The sequence below is a fragment of the Anoplophora glabripennis genome, unplaced genomic scaffold, assembly GCF_000390285.2.
Source record: "Anoplophora glabripennis isolate ALB-LARVAE unplaced genomic scaffold, Agla_2.0 scaffold278, whole genome shotgun sequence".
In the NCBI taxonomy this organism is placed as follows: Eukaryota; Metazoa; Arthropoda; class Insecta; order Coleoptera; family Cerambycidae; genus Anoplophora; species Anoplophora glabripennis.
In genome coordinates, this window is record NW_019416472.1 from 501,011 (window position 1) to 521,437 (window position 20,427).

A 20,427-nucleotide genomic window follows, 5' to 3' on the forward strand; every position below is an offset into this window, starting at 1 on the left:
ATGTGGCCTATGAGTCACTAGTGAGTTATAAGTCATAAGTCACTAGTAAGTTATGACTTATAACCCACTAGTGACAAATGTTTGGTTTATTTTTCTAGTTTTTATTAGAAAACCAATTTGAAACAGTAATAAGTCAACAAATAACCTAAAATGCTACAAACTTACAATCTACCTACTTATTAATATTAACATTAACATTTATGGTAAAGCCGTAATTTCATGCCAAAGGATTATTGATATCATTTTGTAATTGTGGTAAGTTTATAGAACAGGTTGCCCCTTTGCTTGTGCTTGCTTCAGGAGTCTGCACCCCTTATATCTTTTAAACAATATCAATTTTGCTGGAAATTGACTCTTCTATATAACCTTCTGGCACGGTAGATGATCCATTCCTTTGAGTGTTGTAATATCCCCTCCAGCATTGGCTAAGAGAGTTGCAGATGCAATCTGTCAAGCTCAAAAATCGCGCAACAACATTAGGGATTTTTGAGAGCTTATTAATACCAACACATTGACGTGTGCATTTTCCATTTTGAAAATTGCAAAATAACCTTTTATGCTGCACATTTTGAGGCGTTAGTTTAGACTAATTTTTAATTAATTAAATTGGATTAACACAAAATCCTTCATTTAACACAGCGAAGCTTCTTGGTTTGTTCGTTTTAGTATTTGAAATCATGATGTGGATATGCTGCCTTTTGTCCTCTATATTGTCTATGCTTAGACGGGTCAATTCCTCGCAACGGCAAGCGCCACAAACTGCTAATATCAACGCCACCTAGCAACAACAAATTTAATAAATATAACTCAGTTAAACTATTCAGTAGAACCTACCTTATTCATAAGATGTTCTTCGTCTAGGGCTTCACGCAAAAATTGTTCGATTTGTTCTCTTTCTAAGACCTTGGATTTTTTTGGTTGAAAATGTTTGTGCTTAGACCTTAGAAATGCCACTAGTCTTCCAAATTTAATTTTATTAACACATATATGTAAAAGACCTATTTCACCTAGCAAATCAGAGACGACAAATTAACAAGTTCAAATATGATTATGTAATTATAACATAATATAAAAATGTTTTGACTACCTATATTATTAATCCACTTTTATCGATAAAAATAATTTTGCAAATATATCCAACACTAAACAGTTTATTGTGTGTCTAAGTAAGCTTATTTAAACAAGTTTTTAAAGTAAATACCTCCTGACGTATCTACCTATGAGTTAAGTAATCTATTTTCAGCCTATGTAAACAAATAGTTGCACCAACAAAATTGTGTTAATGACATTGGGATTGATGTTTACACATCCGTATATTAGGTGTCCTTAGCTACGTTAAGATTTAGATAGTGAAAAATGAAGGCTAAGTATTGTCTTTTTTTTTTTGTTCAATTTTATATTTAATAAAATACTACAAGTTATTCAGAATCTATACGTTTTACTTAAAAAGGGGTGTTTCTAAAAGGTCTGGCCAAAATTCTACCTTATATTCCCGAGCCAAAATATGATATGATCTAATCCAAGTTACCTTAGTCCAAAATTTGATAGATTCCGAGATATAGGGTGTTGACAATTTTATTTTACTCTTTCTTCAATAACTTCATTACTAATTGTAGTAAATACATAAAACTTGGTAAATCTGGTCTCGAATTTGCTGTAATTTATTAGAGGACGCTACCTACAGTACCTACATCCATTTAAATTGTTGTAACTTTATTGTACCCTGATGTATTGAATTTCACAAAATTCTTACTCTTCTGAAAAAGATATACTTGGTAAATGTCGCTTTGAACAACGAATTTGTTGGATATGTGAGTTTAAAGGTTTTATTTCAACTCGCATTTTGCCATCTTTCTCAGATTATACAGGCTTAGGACTGGTCCAAACTAGTTATACAATTTTGCACCACGTTTTGAAGCCAACGGACCAACAACAATAAAAAATTAAAAAACCAGTGGTCAACAACTATAGGAACGATACAATAACTTGAGAACAATTATGGCAAATAGTTTCATTAACGATGAATATGTTGACATGCTGCAAGTATTTTTTGAAAAACTGAGCAAGAAGACCGTACCACCAGAGGCATCCCAATCGCCCAGTTCCCCACACTTTCTCAGCAGCAGAAAGAAGACTACGAGAAGCTGGGAGAATCATCGTAAAAAAATAAAATTATTGGGTAGCAAATCCAAGGAAGCACTTGCAAAAGCCACAAAAGATCTAATGACAGAAATTAGCATGACAACCGTATTAAATATTTCATAGTTGCAATCGTGCGAGTTGTGTTGAGAATGAAAATGGATTTAATTTTTTTGTTAAGGGTAGTATTAAAGGAAAATAATGAGAAAGATAAAAGTTCTAAGGGGGAAACTACATTAGGAGGCTGATTTTCAGGCGTTCCTCATGAATTTTTTTTGAGTAAGACAAACTGATTAGAATTTGATGAGACTTCGACATTATTTTATCAATATTTTGAACTACATTGACAATTTTTTTTCAATTCACTTGTGGTGAAAATGCTGTTGTTAATGGGCTGTTGACCACCGAAGGTCGTAGTCAGAGTTGGTTGTTCACGGGAAATGTGGAGGTCGAGATTTTGATCTGAAAGCAAAATGGTTGTATTTCTGCATTATTAACATGTTTTCTAAGACTATGAACCTCATTGCGGGTAAAAATTGTGAAAATTGAAGAAATACGCTTTCAATTTTCATAACGATCATAAAAATGTCGTTTCGAGAAAAACGCGCTTGAAGATTTCCAAAAACTAGAAATTTGAGAAAGTAGTCAATAATATAGAGTGCTTTCCGATCAATCAATGGCTTCTCATAGGCATGATTCTGAGCTTGCGTCTGTTCTTTTCTTGTTTAATAAGTGAAATGGTCGTTCAGTTTTAGGTTCATAAAATTGGAACAAATAGATTTTTTCTAATGTGGTTCCCTCCTTAAAATAAAATGTATTTTTTAATATTCAATTTTTGTTAAACAAAAAAGTTATAGCAAAAGAATAACTTGCTTATGCTTATTTCAACACCCTCTAAGGGGCAGACATTTTCGAAATATTTATGAGAAGTTGCACAAGCATTAGTAGAAAATTTGTGTAAAATTTGACTATTATACCTTTCTTGATTTTCAAATTAAAGCTACTTTTCCGTATTTTTTTGGAAACCTTGAAAGGTTGTATCTTCAAAGGTAATTTTTATGCAAAACGTTAAATATAAAACAAAAATTATAAGGCAAAGTTGATAACTTATGAACTTCATATGCATACATTATTCTTCAAATCTTTTATGGACTGAAACTTCTTTATAACATAATTTATATGTATATCCCACCTTAAATGACAATCTATAAAAACACCTAAATATTTTATTTTTGTTGCAGGTAAGAATCTAATTGTATGACCCTGGCATTCTAAATTCAGATAATCAAAAGATGGGGAAACTGACTTATTGCATGTAAAAGGCAAGTAGTTCGTCTGTTCCAGGTTAATGGTCAATAGTTTTGTAATTGAACCAATCTTTTACATAAGACAAATCATTCTCCACAGTATCTTTCAACTCGTCCCAAGTGTTACCTTTATGGAAGATAGCTGTATCGTCTACAAAGCCTATAACATCTCCACTGATAAGTAAACCAAATAAGTCATTAATATATATATATANTTTTCTTCTCTATATATATATATATATATATATTAAAATTAATAGGGGCCCTAAAACCGTATCTTGCGGACCACCATGCACTCATTTATAATGTATACTATTGGCTCAGTCACAAACTCCACAATATGTTTAGTTAACTCTGATTTCAGGTTGTCAAATCTAGGAGATTTTTTGATTTTTAAATTTAGTAAAATCTTTTTGTAAAACTAGTGAGTTTAGTGAATAAGCGCCTCTAAAAGCAATCAATCTATTAGGTATTATGCTAATTTTTTTCCTATATTAGAAAAGGTGTTATTAAATTCCTCTGCCATATCTATGTTACCAGTTAATTCAACATTATTCTCATTTATCAAGTGTTGGTTTTGAGTTAGACTTTGTTATATTTTGAACTACTTTCCATAGATAGAATTGTTTTTGTTTTTGTTTATCAATTCATTATAATATTTTTCCTTTGCTTTTTTGATTATATTTGTTAATTTGTTTTTATATTCTTTATATTGTCTTTCTAGATTTAAATTATCTGGATTTTTTCCAAATTTCGAAACAATAGATTTTTTTGGTTTTGGTTTTGGCAGACTTTTTCAGGTGTTTTCTTTTAATAGCTTTAACATAAGTGCTTTGTTTTACTGCTTCAGTTACAATTTCTACAAAAGTTTTTGTAGCTACATCAGGATCTGGTTTTGTATACACAGACTCCCAAGATATGGATGTTACTCATCACCGAAGTTAATTTGTTAAAGTCAACATTTTCAACGTAACTGGATTGTTGACTTGTTTTAGGCACATCTAGTATTATTTGTAAAATGGTCGTAAAATGATCGGTAATATTACTTTGAGGAAATATAGGTAAAATGAATTCTAGATTAAAGTTACTTTTTGGTTTCATAAAGATATGATCAAGATATGTTTTCGAGTTCTTTACAATTCTGGTTGGTGTATTAATTGCGGCATTTTCTGACATAGGTGGTAATACGTTTATATTTATAGCTCCTGTAAATAGGTAATGTTCATTTAATACAAACGGAAAATTTTGAAAATAGTTGTAGAGATTAGAGTTGTACAGGGTGTCCCTAAATTTATGCAACAAAATTTGGTCACAGATTATTAGGACAAATTTAGGGGACCCGTATTTTTTATTTTTGCAAAGTAGCCCCCTCTTTCGGAGTTACAGCCCCCTGAAGTCCGCCCCTAAGAATATTCTTTTTTTTATATCTCAGAACCGTGTTGTACGAGAATCACTAAATTTGGTACACAGGGGTTTTATGACATGTGGAATCTGCTGGTGCAACGTTTTTTGTCGGGGAACCTCCTTAAGACAATTTTTCGTGGGCCCCCTGGTCTTTGGAGCCAAAAAAATTTGGTCGCATGTTTAAATTTCTTAAAAATTATCAGTCCACTAGAAAGCCATTAAATTTAGAAATTTTTTGTCACTTTATACTTTTTTCGTAAAACGCAATGGTTTCGAGAAAAATGTCAAAATGTGATCGAATGCATATCGTGATTCGCCATTTTCCTCAAAAACATTGCGTTTTACAAAACAAATATCAAGAGACAAAAAAGTTTCTAAATTCAATGGCTTTCTAGCTAACTAATAGTTAAAAAAAAAAAATCAAATTTGCGACCAAATTTTTCTGGTTCCAAAGACAAGGGGACCCACGAAAAACTGTCTTAAGGGGTTTCTCGCCAAAAAGCGTAGCACTGTGAGATTCCACATGTCATAAAACCCCTGTGTACCAAATTTAGTGATTCTCGTACAACTTGGTTTTGAGATATAAAAAAGACTTCTTAGGTGCAGATTTCAGGGGGCTGTAACTCCGAAAGAGGCGGCCAATTGGCAAAAAGAAAAAAATACGGGTCCCCTAAATTTGTCTTAAGAATCTATGACCAAATTTTGTTGCATGAATTTCGGGACACCCCGTATAATAGACGACAAAATACAAATAATTTAGTTCTCTTAATAATAGAGTAAAGCAAATGGTCAGTTTGTATGAACATTTTGTCACTCACCTATAGTATGTTGCGTTTCTATGGAGAACAAAAAGCACGACGTGAACCCATAGATGTTGAGGACGCATGGAGTCCAGTTGGAATCAGCCTGATGAGTCGGCAGGTGCTCTTCGCTGAGGTCGTCGTGTGAGTAGGCTATGAGCCACCAGAAGAGGGCGAATATGAGCCAAGATCCCAAAAACGCTAGCGCGAATATCGTCAGCGTCCACCTCCATTGGGAGTCCACCAGTGTGGTGAAGATGTCTTGGAGGTACCTGAGTCGTCGTTTTGAAATTCGAGATTGTAGGATGTTGCAGTCGCCGTTTTTGAAGATGGCGCGTCTCCGCATCCTCCGCGCGGCATTGAGCCTGAAGGATCGTCTGCAAATAGAATCACGGATTATTGAAACGGTTTGTGAAAATTATTCATGAGAGAGGTTAAGCGGCGATTGGATATAATGCTACCAGTAATATAACTGAGACCTTGAAGAGTGCTTTAAGGCAAAATTAGAACTAATTAAAACTGAACTGGACCGTCACTGTATTTTAAAGATATTCAGCTAATTGATGATGATGATGATCACTCAAACGATGTTCTTTGATACCAAATATCTGGATATGCAACAAACATTTTTTGGAAAAAGAAAAGAACAGTTCATTTTTATGTTGTTGGTAACAATGGCAAGGTTTTCATTATGTTTTATTATTTACTAATATCCATAAACTGTTGTGCTCATTTTAAAAGAAAAATAATAATGAACATCCTAGGCACAATTATTAAATGCTGCTAAGGACGTTTGCTCACGACGCGAGATTTGGTGAGTGAATAATCCATAAATCAAGTCATTGTCCTGCTTTGATGCGGCAATAAGAAATGCGAAATATTGCTGTTAATATTTATTTATGACACTTCTTAAGCAGTTTTCTTTTTTTTATATATTTTCCCACACTATAAATTAAAAAAAACAGTTATTCATGGTACTAGTGTGTTACGGTATACGTCACGCTGGGAAATGTTTAGCTAATTTTCCCAAGTAACGGAACACACGAGTGCCATACAAAATTTTATGCAACACTTTCATAGAATTTTGTGTTAATAATAAATAAAAGTAACTTAAAATTTCAAGTTGTCGATGTCAGAAAAAGTAAAAGTAATGAAAATAATGTATTTTTAAATATTACAGAGGATGCGAGTGTCAACCTAAATTGTGTCTTAACCAAGGGTTGTCAGTAAACAAACAATATTTTTTGAGTTGAAATCACGTTGAAATCCTAAAACCAAGACTAAAAAAAGGGAAAATGTGGATTTTCCATCTGAAATTTTAGAAAAAGCTAATGCGGCTACTGCAGGCATCATTCCGGAGAAATCAAAATCTATATACAACACAGATCTGAAGGAATTTCAAGATTGGAAAATCAAAGAGGGGCGAAAGGCGTAAATGAAGATGTCTTGCTGGCTTATTTTTTCAATTATTTAAGTGAGAAATTAGCTCCAGCTACATTGTGGACTAAATATTCTATGTTGGAACTCAACTTTGATAGTTTATGATGAACATTGAAATTTCTAAATTCGGAAGACTAGTGGCATTTCTAAAGTCTAAGCACAAACATTTTCAACTAAAAAATCCAAGGTCTCAGAAAGAGAACAAATCGAACAATTTTTGCGTGAAGCCCTAGACGAAGATCATCTTATGAATAAGGTAGGTTCTACTGAATAGTTTAACTGAGTTATATTTATTAAATTTGTTATTTCTAGGTGGCGTTGATATTAGCAGTTTGTGGCGCTTGCCGTTGCGAGGAATAATTGACCCGTCTAAGCATAGACAATATAGAGGACAAAAGGCAGCATATCCACATCATGATTTCAAATATTAAAACGAACAAACCAAGAAGCTTCGCTGTGTTAAATTAAGGATTTTGTGTTAATCCAATTTAATTAATTAAAAAATAGTCTAAGCTAACGCCTCAAAATGTGCAGCATAAAAGGTTCTTTTGCAATTTTCAAAAGGGAAAATGCACACGTCAATGGTATTAATAAGCTCTCAAAAATCCCTAACGTTGTTGCGCGAATCTTGGGTTTGATAGATTCTAATTTATACAGGGTGATTCATTAATAATGGGACAGAGCTTAAGGGCATGTTGCTGACCTCAAAATAGAGCGATTAAGCCAAATATGCCTCATCCGAATGTTGCTCCTTTTCGATCTACAGGGTGTCGATTTTTTTAAATATCTTGAGCATCTTTGAACGGATTGTCTTGAAAGTTTGTACACCTATGTTTTCTTAGGTGGTAATTACGGAAATGGTAACTATTTTGCAATCACATCTAGGATGCGCTAGTTGTAGTGTTCCATCGGAGTAAACATATGTCAAACTTTTTTGTCCTTCAAAAATCTGAATTTCAATAAGAAATTATTAAACTACGTTTAATTCTAACTAAAAAAGATATACCTGTTAAAAATCGATAAATTTAACCGTTTTCGAAATAAGAACGATTTACTATTTCTTTACAAAATTATTTGTTTGAATGTACGCCTTTAAATAAGATGACTTAATTACGAATTAAGACAAACACAGTAACAACTGAACAATTTATTATGCTTAAGTCTAATTACAATAGATTCTCAAAGTGGCGACCATTGTTTTCATTAAATTTTTTTATTCTCTCGTTAAAATTTTGTCTGACACTGAATAGACTTCTTTGTTGATCTCTGATAATGTTAACAGATTCTTGTATTTTTGCCCACAGCTCTTCTCGAGTATGTACAACATCTTTATAAACTAAAGATTTAACGTTACCCCAGAAATAAAAATCTAGGGGATTTAAATCAGAGCTACGCGCAGCGCAACGGTTTCGAAAACTTATATCAAGATATTCTCTTACTGGTCGGGAGTAATGTGCAGGAGCACCATCATGCATAAACCAAAAGGTTTGCCGTAAATTTAAGGGGATATTTTCAAGAATGAGTGGCAAGTCATTTGTTAAAGAATTTAAATAATTTTCCCCATTAAGTGGACGTATTCCACACCAAATATTTATTGAGAATTCATGCTGAAAATGTTGTTCTCGTGGCAAGTAAGGATTTTCCAGTTCCCAGGAATGGCTATTTCTCCAATTAAATACACGGCGCCGGGTAAATGTAGGTTCGTCCGTAAACAATATTTTATTATAAAATGTAGGGTCAGCATTTTGTTGCCGACGAAGAAACTGTGCGAACCGAAATCTACCAGGAGGATCTTGTGGCATCTACTGTTGAACTGGACGAAAATGGTAAGGATACAATTTTTTTTTGTGGAATATTCTGAAGACGGAAGGCTGACTTACACCAGTAGCTGATGAAATTCGACGTGAGCTTGTTTGCGTATTTTCGGCAATTCGCACTAAAACATCCTCTTCTTGCTCCGCCGCTAATACTTTAGGCCTTCCAACGTCTCGTTTAGGGCGAAATGATCCCATTTCTCCTAATCTGTCGTACAACGTCTTGAAAAGCTTGTGGTTAGGTTGTCTGTTATTTGGATATAACTCCATGTACCTCGCTGCTGCATGACGACCACAATAATTTTCTTGGGCATACACACATACCATGTTTCTCATTGCAACAAACGAATAATCATTATAACGCGGCATTTTAATGATAAAAATCACAAACGAAGAAGAACTAAACTGTCTAGTATTTATAAGTTGCTTAGAATTGACATAAATAATACATGACATTTCATTGACAGCGGCCTACTTATTTAAAGGCGTACGTTCAAACAAATAATTTTGTAAAGAAATATTAAATCGTTCTTATTTCGAAAACGATTAAGTTTATCGATTTTTAACAGGTATATCTTTTTTATTTAGAATTGAACGTAGTTTAATAATTTCTTATTGGAAATTCAGACTTTTGAAGGACAAAAAAGTTTGACATATGTTTACTCCGACGGAACACTACAACTAGCGCATCCTAGATGTGATTGCAAAATAGTTACCATTTCCGTAATTACCACCTAAGAAAACATATGTGTACAAACTTTCAAGACAATCCGTTCAAAGATGCTCAAGATATTTAAAAAAATCGAAAATATTTTTTCAAATTTAACACCCTGTAGATCGAAAAGGAGCAACATTCGGATAAGGCATATTTGGTTTAATCGCTCTATTTTGAGGTCAGCAACATGCCCTTAAGCTCTGTCCCATTATTAATGAATCATCCTGTATACAGGGCATGGCTTGCGTCGCGCATCTGCAACTCTCTTGGCCAATGCTGGAGGGGATAAAGTCATCTACCGTGGCAGAATGTTATATAGAAGAGTTAATTTCCAGCATTGATATTGCTAAAAAAATACAAGAGGTGCAGACTCCTGAAGCAAGCACAAGCAAAGAGGCAACCTGTTCTATAAATTTACCACAGTCACAAAATGATATCAATAATCCTTTGGCATCAAATTACGGCTTTGCCATAAATGTTAATATTAATAAGTAGGTAGATTGTAAGTTGTAGCATTTTAGGTTATTTGTTAACTTATTACTGTTTCAAATTGATTTTCTAATAAAAACGAGAAAAATAAACCAAACATTTGTCTTTTTATGATTTCTGTAAGTCACTATTGTGTTTATAAGTCATAACTTACTAGTGACTTATGACTTATAACTCACTAGTGATTTTAAAACCAAAGAAATTATAGTATCATTATATACAAGTGTTGGATAAAAGTATATGCCCTTGCGCCCAATTTATTTTAGCCCATAATAGTTTTGAAATTTCACACAATAAGATGTATTTTTTTTATTTATCTATAAAAGATAAAAACAAGACCTAAAGCGAATTTTGTGTTTTTATAGTGATATCTTATTATTTATCTATTTGTCATTGAGACATCAAGATTATAGGAAAAAAGTAAGTTTTTAAAAAACAATCCATTGATTCTTGTAGGGTAGGGATCCGTTAACCATTTTTATTTTTTTTTAATTTACAAATCTATTGTTAAATTGTGCACCAACTACAGAGGTGGATTCAAGTTTTGAATTCCTTTTTTTTTCTGAAATTTTGTTCTTGTTTTTGCAATGTAAGTTGCTTAAAAAATTGTTCACTTTACGTCTCATTTTTCAGGAACGTACACATCTCTGAAACATTCTGATTGTGTAACAGACATTAATTTTGAATTAATTATGAAAATAGAGGCACAAGTTTTTGAATAATCTCACAGAAAATTAAATGAACAATGTTTTTTCTGGTAGTCGTCTTTATTATTTCATTCCTTGGTCACGAAATAACCAATACCTTCAATAGTTCTAATAATTGCAGCATTATTTTAACAAACAATTCCAGAAGAAATTGTGTTAATTATAAACTAAACATGTTATTACAAACTATATATGTTATCTGTTAAACACATATGTACCAACTCATTATTTATTTTTCATTGAATCTAAAATAAAGGGTGTGAAAACATCTTTATCTACTACTGTCACAATATTTCCAACATAATATGGTGAACATTTTTTTCGGTAATTAAACAACGGAAACGGGTGTAATAAATTACATACTTTTTTAATTAAAATCATGATAAAAGTGCAGTAATTCTGATTTCAGAACATTTCGCTAATTAGTTGAAGGTAGTAAAGCGAAAATTTTGTCCGCAAATGAGTTAGGGTATTGTTATTTAACTTAATTTATTAATAGAAACAATTTGAATGCGTTTTGAACTCAATCAAGGTCATGAAAAATTGATAGTTTTAAAAAAGAATCACTTTAAAATGTTTTTCCACTTTTTTGCAAAAAACAGCAAAATGAAGATGGTTATATATATTTTCTTAATTTGAAACACACCTTATGAAAAAATATTTTATTGACACTGGGTTTTGCAAATGAAATCAAACAAGCCGACAATTTTTGTAACTACTATACCCATGGTATAAATAAACATGAACTATGGTTAAAATTATATAATCTCATGTATAAATATTTAAAATTTGTAGAAGTAATCGCATTATCTTTGAATTTATTCTTCTATGTATAAATTGACCTAGTCACGTAAAGATTTATTATAGCAATATAATCTTTATCATTTATCTTAAAAAATGTTTTCATTTATTTCACATCTGCTTGAAACAGAACCATAAGTAAATATTTGTAAATACGCTGAATGGAAATTAAGATATCATATTTTAATGTAATTAGCAGTTTATATAAGCTTTGAATAAATATATCAAGAGATATGTAAGTTGGACGCCAGACCTGTTATTTTAAATTTATTAAATTATACGATTCTACCATGTTGTCATTTATTTTTCGGTGTTCCTGTTTTTTTTTAGTGAATCTTATTAATAATGATATGGATAAGTCAAGATTTTTGCTTCAGTGTCTGTTTATACTGATATAGTCAAATTTTAGTCTAGTTCAAAAGAAATTGAATTTTTTGTTTGTCCAACAAATAAATCAACATTAGACAGGCAAGAATTTTGATTTACCTAGTCTTTTTTTGCGATAAAGAAGTAAATTCCAATATAATGGCAATGTTTTCAAAAATTAGAAGTAAATTGGAAATATGAAAATAATATACAATATTATTTTATCATTTCTCTATAATTTAGTAACTTATTTATACTTTACTAAACTTTAAAGATAAATGTTGTGAGTATTTTTTGAAATGAAAGAAATGCGTATGACGTAGTTTTTTTTTAAATCCTACTGTTCAAATATAATTTTGTTTCTTATCATTATTTGATATATTTTAATATTTATGGCACAAGCTTACAAAATTCCCAGCGCATTCGCCATTATTTTCACAAACTGGCAATTCTTTTTTATTAAATGTCAGATTTTATTTAAATCTGTGAAATAGTGTCAGCCATACCCAAATGAAAAAAATATATGTCCACTATCTCTACCCCAGAATTACAAAACAACTCAAAAAATTTTTTAGAGCAAAATAATGTTGTTCCTCTATTTATTTGAACATTTTCCCACATGTGGCAAAAATTAGTTAAATATACGCCAAAAAGATCAATCAAGGGTTAGTTTTATGAAATAAGTATGATTTAAACATAAATCTCACACTGTCAAAAAGCAGGCAAAAAACGCACATCACTAGATATTTTTTATTAAGTGAAGTTAGTTCCAAACTGTTAATTTGGGAAACGACTACTCTGCGGGTTACGTACCCTGACCAGCATTGAAATCAGCAATATCTAGTAAACAGCTAGGATAATTCGTCAGTCGAATCCGATTCCGAACTTATTATTTAGATATTCTTGGTGTCTTATCTACAGACATGACAGCTTGATTGACCAAACGTGTCCGCAAGATGCATAAATTAATAATAATATAACAGGTACAATTTTGTTCAATGTTATGCACACCAGTACTCGCAGATCGACGTTCAGACAGAATGAGCTCCAATGCTAGTCAGGTAAAGTCACAAGATGTAAATACTACATTCATAAATTGTCACTGCTATTGAATTCCTAGGCTTTCAAATGGCCAAACTGGCAGAGAGCAACCTGCCATTTCGAAAGTACTATAAAAGTAAGACCTGTGACCTGTGTGACTAGTAGGCGATTTTTGAACTGCATTGCGGGAAACAACTACCTGTCCTGTGGCCAGACCAGAATTAAAACATACAAAAATATCTAGTGAACAGTTGGAGCTCCTATAATGTACTGATGTGAACTATTATGTTCGAAACCGGTATATGCCTGGTGGGTTCGACTGACGAATGATGGTCGTTTGAAGGCCTAGGCATGGAGTAGCAGTGACTATTCATAGATGTAACATCTATATCTCACCTACAGAATTAATCTCAAAAATAGCACAATGACGCAATGGTTTATTTAATTAATTTTTGTCACAAGTGGAAAAATACTCAAATAAATAAAGGTAAAGCTAAAATCGTGTCACAAATAGGTAACTTCAGACAATATGAATATAGTAATTTGTTCTTTACTAAGTAGTTTATAAAAATAAAATACACACTTTTCAAATTGGGGTAAAAATCCAATACATTTGTGAATTTACACTACAGTATTACATAATAAGTAAAGTAAAATTAAATATTCTTCGTAATAATAAAAATATTTATATTTTACTAAGAAAGTTATGTGTTTTTACTTTATAATCACAATTTCGGTAAATTTACACCGTGCTATTACCACAGTTAAAAATTTTTACAATAAAAATGTATATTTCATTTGGTTATGTGATTTTACATTAAAGGTAAGTATATTTACAGAAGATTTAATGTAGAAACAACAGCGCGTCTAGACTAGCAATGATGGAATTGGTCAGACAGACCACGTTGTGTAGTTGTAGTAGTGAGTTGTGCGTATATTGTGCGTTATACTTATAATTAGTGATCTTTCTTAAAAAAGATAAAGGTAAGTTATTTAAACTAATTTATAATTTTAATAAATATGTGTCGAAGTAGTTTACTTTGTCATAACATTATTATTAGGTATAAATATTAATAATATGATGTGAAATAACCACTCTGCCTCGATCAGCATTGAATTACTTCCACAATATTTTACTCACATCTATTTCATTATTAGTTTTTTCTTCATTCTAAGGGTATTAAGCTAATTCTAATCAATTCATATAGTATGAAATAGTTCTTTGATAATAACTGATAATAAGCTGGATGCTGCATATGGTAAAGAAATAATTCCACAGACAAGGATGGAATCAGAAGCTATCTAAAATAACAATAATCTACGCAAATACACATGGCTGATATAATGAAATTATTAAATAACTTTCCTAATTACAAAATTTACTCTTAAACATTAGTACATAATTGTAGGATTAGAGTGTAATACCTTTACAATAAAATAAATAGTTTATTTTGTAGTTTAGACTAGGAATTATGAAACTATGTTTTATTCGTTTTTATTTTATACGAAAAAAGTTCTTTTCCTCGAAAAGATATGGATTACTGTGTACTCTTAATTAAAAAAGCAATGTCTTAATTGTTAACAATTAACGATTTTATTGACTTGATAATGTGTACCAAAAAGTGGTTAGTTAAAATTTAACAATATTAAGAATTCTTGATTTGATACTCATATACAGGGTCATTCATTGAGAATGGGCAATCTCTAAACTGGACCAACAACAAAGTTGGAAATTTTAATTTCAAATTTCTCAATAATTTTGAAATTTTCAGCAGAATCAACTCGAAAATTGGTGATTTTATGTTTTTTGGCACGAGAATTACGAATTTGATGCTGAATTTGCCGCTATCTGTACATGGTTACTCTCTGTTACTTCAGTAAATCAGAACACATTTTGGTGTGTAGTAACTCCTGTTTAGAGATTGCCCATTCTTAATGATATACTTATTCTTAATATTTAAACAACTGAATAACTTTTTTAAGAGGTCCAATTCTAATATGTTTGGGTTAGCTCGGCTGACTTGGAGGTTACATTACATTATATTTTTTGCTATTTGATTAAATTTAATTTCGGATAACAGATAGTCAAAGTTGTCCACAATAAACATTATTTTAACAAAAACTTTCAGAACTACTTTACTTAAATCCAGCGCTACGGAGTTAAATAGCATATCCTACTGGAATTTAATAAATTTATACCTATTAACGAAGTTTAAATTTGAAGTTAACAATAAGTACTTTATTATTTAATATTTATGTACAATAACATTGCTGTTAGTGACATTTTATGTGAAATGTGTGTATTAAAACTTATTAACTGTTAATTAATAACAAAAGTTTAGCCAGCGCACAGCTCACTTTTGAATTTTTCTGCACAAAATTATGGGAATTGATTTAAGTTAGTTTCACACCTTTACCAAAAAGTAAAAAAAAGGTACGTATTATAATTTTGTAGTATGAAACTTAAATGTTACATTATTCTAAATTATATCTACGTAAAATTTTCAACTTACACCATATGCATTATTTAGTGAAAATACACTGCATTTCTACATGTAGGTGTAAAAATATCTCTAAGGCCCGGTACTTTGAGTCTCGGTTAAGGTTTGATTAACTAATCAAGCGATTACACTGTGATTTATAAAATAAATCAGTATATGTAAAGTCTAATCAGTCTGATGAGTTAATCCAGCTTTAACCGAGACTCAAAGTACCGGGCCTAAATAATACAATTTTACTGTGTCAACCTAAAAAACACAAAATAGTTTTACAACTACATTGTAAAAATAGTGTGTAAAACAAAAATTTTACATATCAAAATTACAATTTTACGTTGTAGAATTACAATTTTACATGATAACATTAATATTCTACAATGTAAAATTACAATTTTACAGAGTAAAATTACAATTTTACAAAGTAAAATTACAGTTTTACAAGGTCAAATTAAATTAGTACTTATTAAAATTGTAACATTATATATGCAAAATCACACAGTAATATATGTATGGATCTATTTAAAGTTACGATGTGAATTTACAACTTTTTTGTAAATTTATATAAGCTAAGTAATATTCAGGTACGAATCATAGGTAACAGAATTGCCAATGATTCGTGCCGTAATTTTACGTTTTTCAAGGTTTACATTTTTTGCAGTGTACTGCATACAATAATTTACTACTCACTTGCGGTTTTGTCAAGAATAAAATGCAAATATCCCTCCCTATCGCATTATTTATTTGCTGAAAGGATATCAATAAAAATTTCAAAAGTAGATTTTAGAAAAAAAGTGTCACTTTTGAAGTTTTATTTTGTGTGTCCGACGTAAGTGAAATACATATCAGCAATAAAATGTTCAAATCAACCTAATGTTAAAAAAAAACAAATTTTTATTATTTTCTATCACACGAAATGGCTGGAAAAAACTGTGATCATTTCAAGAAGTAATTTATTAAAAATTAATAAATTTGCAACATGGCGAAATTTTTATTTCCGTTTTTTTTTTGTGAAAGTAGTAGTGTCAAATCTAAAGGCACAATTAATTTGATGACACGATATCATGCATTTACTTTTTCTTAGGGGGCTAAGTTGGTTAAATAACACAATTTTAACTATTTATATTATAATTCCTAGTTCAATCAAATGTCCATTGGATGAGAAAAAGGAAATGTATGTTATTATCATTTATTATTCGTGAAATTTATGAAAAAATTGTATCTACATAGGTAAATTAATTACTTTACCTTTCTCGAACATCCTTGACATTCTTCGCAATCCAAGTTATCCCATCGGAAACAGCCATAATGATAGTTAAATTTAATCACAAATCAGTAGATATATACTATAAGTGGTATTTTTACGCTAAATATATGAATAATACATCATTGTTAACAACGTACTCTTTACCATTTTTAAAAATTTTGTTTGCCGTACTCGTCTAAAGTGATGAATGTTTAATATATTTAAAAAATACTGAGAATAACTAAGCAGGATATTTAAGTCTGATAATTGTAATAAAACTGTTGGGTTATCTAGAGCAGTTTTAAAATTAAACCTTTGTCCTTAATCACATCCTCTGTGTACGCGGTGGTAAAGATTCTATATTTAATTTGATTTTCTTAATAGTAGTAATAATCACACACAATTCTGATCTTTTACCTATTTTTTCCCAAGTTCCATAATTCTTGTTTTCATCATTGTTTTGTAGTTATTTGAATCTTTTATAATAGGCTTTAATAACTTGTATAATTTATACACGTAAAGTGTACAAATAAAATATATCGAACAGAGCGGGGGAAAAGTAATTATTCAATATAAAATGCCTATAACAATACACAGAGGGCGATTCACAACTTATCCGAAAAAAATTGAGAATAGGTGCGTTATGAAAAACGGAGTCAATGTAAAATTTTTTTTGTAAAATCCTTATAGTTTCCGAGAAAAAAATTATTGAAGTTGTAGTATTTAAAACCTTTACATTGCTGGGCTATTGCAGTCTCCAGCGTTGTGCCCTGTACGCAATTCGCTCTCTCTCTCTCTCTCTCTCTCTCTCCACGTGGCCCCACGTGATTCCAAATACTGAAATCTGATTTTAGTAGGTATTACAATTCTTTTCCAAGTGTCAAAAATGGCTTATATGTATAGCAATTCGGAGTTGATGGATGCCGTTTTAATTTATGGAGAAGCAAGACAACATTTGTGTTATAGTGAAGTATTTGTGTTATGGCGATGGAAGACAACATTTGTGTTATGGTGAAGAATTTGTTTTATGGTGAAGCAAGAGAACATTTGTGTTATGGTGAAGTATTTGTGTTATGGTGAAGCAAGAGAACATTTGTGTTATAGTGAAGTATTTGTGTTATGGCGAAGCAAGGCAACATTTGCGTTATGGTGAAGAATTTGTGTTATGGTGAAGCAAGGGAACATTTGTGTTATAGTGAAGTATTTGTGTTATGGTGAAGCTAGACAACATTTGTGTTATGGTGAACTATTTGTGTTATGGTGAAGTAAAAAATATTTGTGTTAGTTCGTAGAAACTGGGTACGACAGACCCAAATGTGTTTACACGCCGGTGGATAAAATTTTGATCAGTTGTTGTAACATCAGGTATGTCAAACCACAAATTAATTTTATTAATTAATAATAATAATAGCGGCAAAAGTAGTTGAATTTGCTGATATAAAATATGTGTTGTGAAATTTAATTTATTTCTTTCCTTAGGAAAGAAATTCTTTCAATTTTTTGTCAGTTCATTTTTTATTACACTTTGCCGTTGTGCCGGTCTACGACTGCATGCTTTGCCTTGCGCAAGGTCAGGTTTTACAGTGGACCAGTTTCCATGCCGTACAGAAGTGTATTTTTAAATCATTTTCGAATTGTCCTTTTTGATTTTTAACTAAATAAAAATCAGCAGAAATTTGTATATTTTACTTTTAAGAAAGTCGGCAACTCCTTGAACATTCCAATGACGATGAAACATTCATTCGAAGGATCACAATGGATTGGCAAAGGATTTCCACGCTCCAAAAAAGCACGTCAGTCTCGATCCAATGTCAAAGTGATGTTCACTATTTTGTTCGACTTTAATGGAATTGTGCATGTTGAATTATTGCTTCTAGGCGAAATAGTGAACCGTGTGTACTACGAAGATGTTTTCCAAGGGTTATGTGAAAAATTCGCAAAAAGAGACCAGAGTCGTGGCGAGGCCACTAGTGGTTCTTGCACCATGACAATGCACCCACACATTCAACTTTGTCAATTCGCCAGTTTTGTGCCAAAAATCAGATTACTGTCCTCCATGACCCTCCTTACTCGCCAGACCTAACTCCTTGTGATTTTTCTTATTTCCGAAATTAAAATCAGTGCTTAAACGACGCTATTTTCAGAATAATGATGACATCAAAGCACATTCGTTACAGATTTTAAAGACCAATTCAAAAGAAGTTATCCAGGTCTGCTTCGCCAAATGGAAAGACCCCATGGAAAAGCGTGTGAATAAGGGGGGCGAGTACTTTGAACGAACCAAGGACCAATAATGTTTAAAATAAAAACGTTTGGTTATTTTCTGAACTCGTATGTGCATAGTTGAACAATTTCTACAGTGTGTTTGTAGATACGTGCGAAATGTTTTGAGGGGTGGTTGTCGAAGTTATTTTGTGAAAAAAAGTTTATATAAACGTAGGTCGAAATGTGCTTCGTTTCCGTGATAGAGTGTTCAAATTTTATTTTTTTATTTATTTGGATTATTTCAAAGAGTTTTAGAGATATTGCCTCAAAATTTGAAAAACGCTTTGGAGGGATAAATGTGCATTTTTTGGGGTGATCCGAATATTTCTATTTGCACCAATGGCGTTCGTGCGAGAATGCCACAACCTTTTTAAATTAAAAAAAAAAATGGTATACCGCTGACTTTTTTTGCGTTTTGACATTTTTTTAGAAATCCGCCATCAATTCTGAATGAAATTGGTCTCTTAAATTTTTTTCTTAGGATGCACCGTTTTTGAGAAAAAAAACATATTTTATTACAAGTTGTGTATTTTTAATTTCTATTATTGGTGCATCATCCAGTAGGTTGCTGTCAATATTTCTAAAGAAAATACACCCATCAAATTTCTAATCAATATCTTTAAAACTATTTGAAATAATTAAAAAAAATAAATAAAAATTAACATTTAAACGCATATTTCGACCTAACTTTATATGAACTTTTTTTCACAAAATAACTTTGGCAACCACCTCCTAAAATAATTCGCACTTATTTACAAACACCCTGTATATGCAGTATATCAGTGTAGTTCAACCTCTCTGTGGACTAAAGCACCGGTCCACATTGAGGTATACCTGGCAATATCTAGTAAACAGCTAAGAGCATTCGTTAGTAGAAATAAAAATGGCTATTGATTTTATTTACTTATTTTGTTATATGTAATTTAAATCGGGTACCAACTCCCCACCTTGTAAAAAAACATTTTTATGGTTACTGTGGAAGCCAAGCGGAATCACCAGATTACAAATTTTATTTCGAGTATTTGGTACAAAGTTATTACATTGTATTCAAAATAAAGTTGGAAAAACCAGTGACATAGACCATCAATGCTGTATTATTTTCAGGGAAACTATTTGACTACAATTGGAGTACTTTGATAGCAAATCTTCCAACAATGAGGATATTAATAATATGTCATTCTCAAAAGGTATTCTTTGTAAATTATGTTGGAGATGACAGGACAGTAAGCACTAACGAATTTCTATTATTTGTGAGGTGAATTCAAGACAACTTATAAACAAGTATTTGTTTTAGTTCTCAAATCTCAATAATAATTTAATTTTTTTCACCCTAACAGTATGTCAGTGATTTATTATTATTATTATTATTATTATTATTATTATTATTATTATTATTAT

The 20,427-nt window shown here is 31.3% G+C and overlaps 1 protein-coding gene across 3 annotated transcripts in view; it reads right to left on the reverse strand.

The window, feature by feature from the left end:
* LOC108906618 (G protein-activated inward rectifier potassium channel 3) overlaps positions 1 to 20,427 on the reverse strand; it is a 49,975-nt gene that overhangs the window by 10,789 nt on the left and 18,759 nt on the right. For all 3 annotated transcript variants that reach the window (XM_018709924.2, XM_018709925.2, XM_018709926.2), the window contains exon 2: positions 5,669 to 6,027. In XM_018709924.2, coding sequence (XP_018565440.1) covers positions 5,669 to 6,027 — 359 coding nt within the window. The remainder of the gene's footprint in view (positions 1 to 5,668; positions 6,028 to 20,427) is intronic.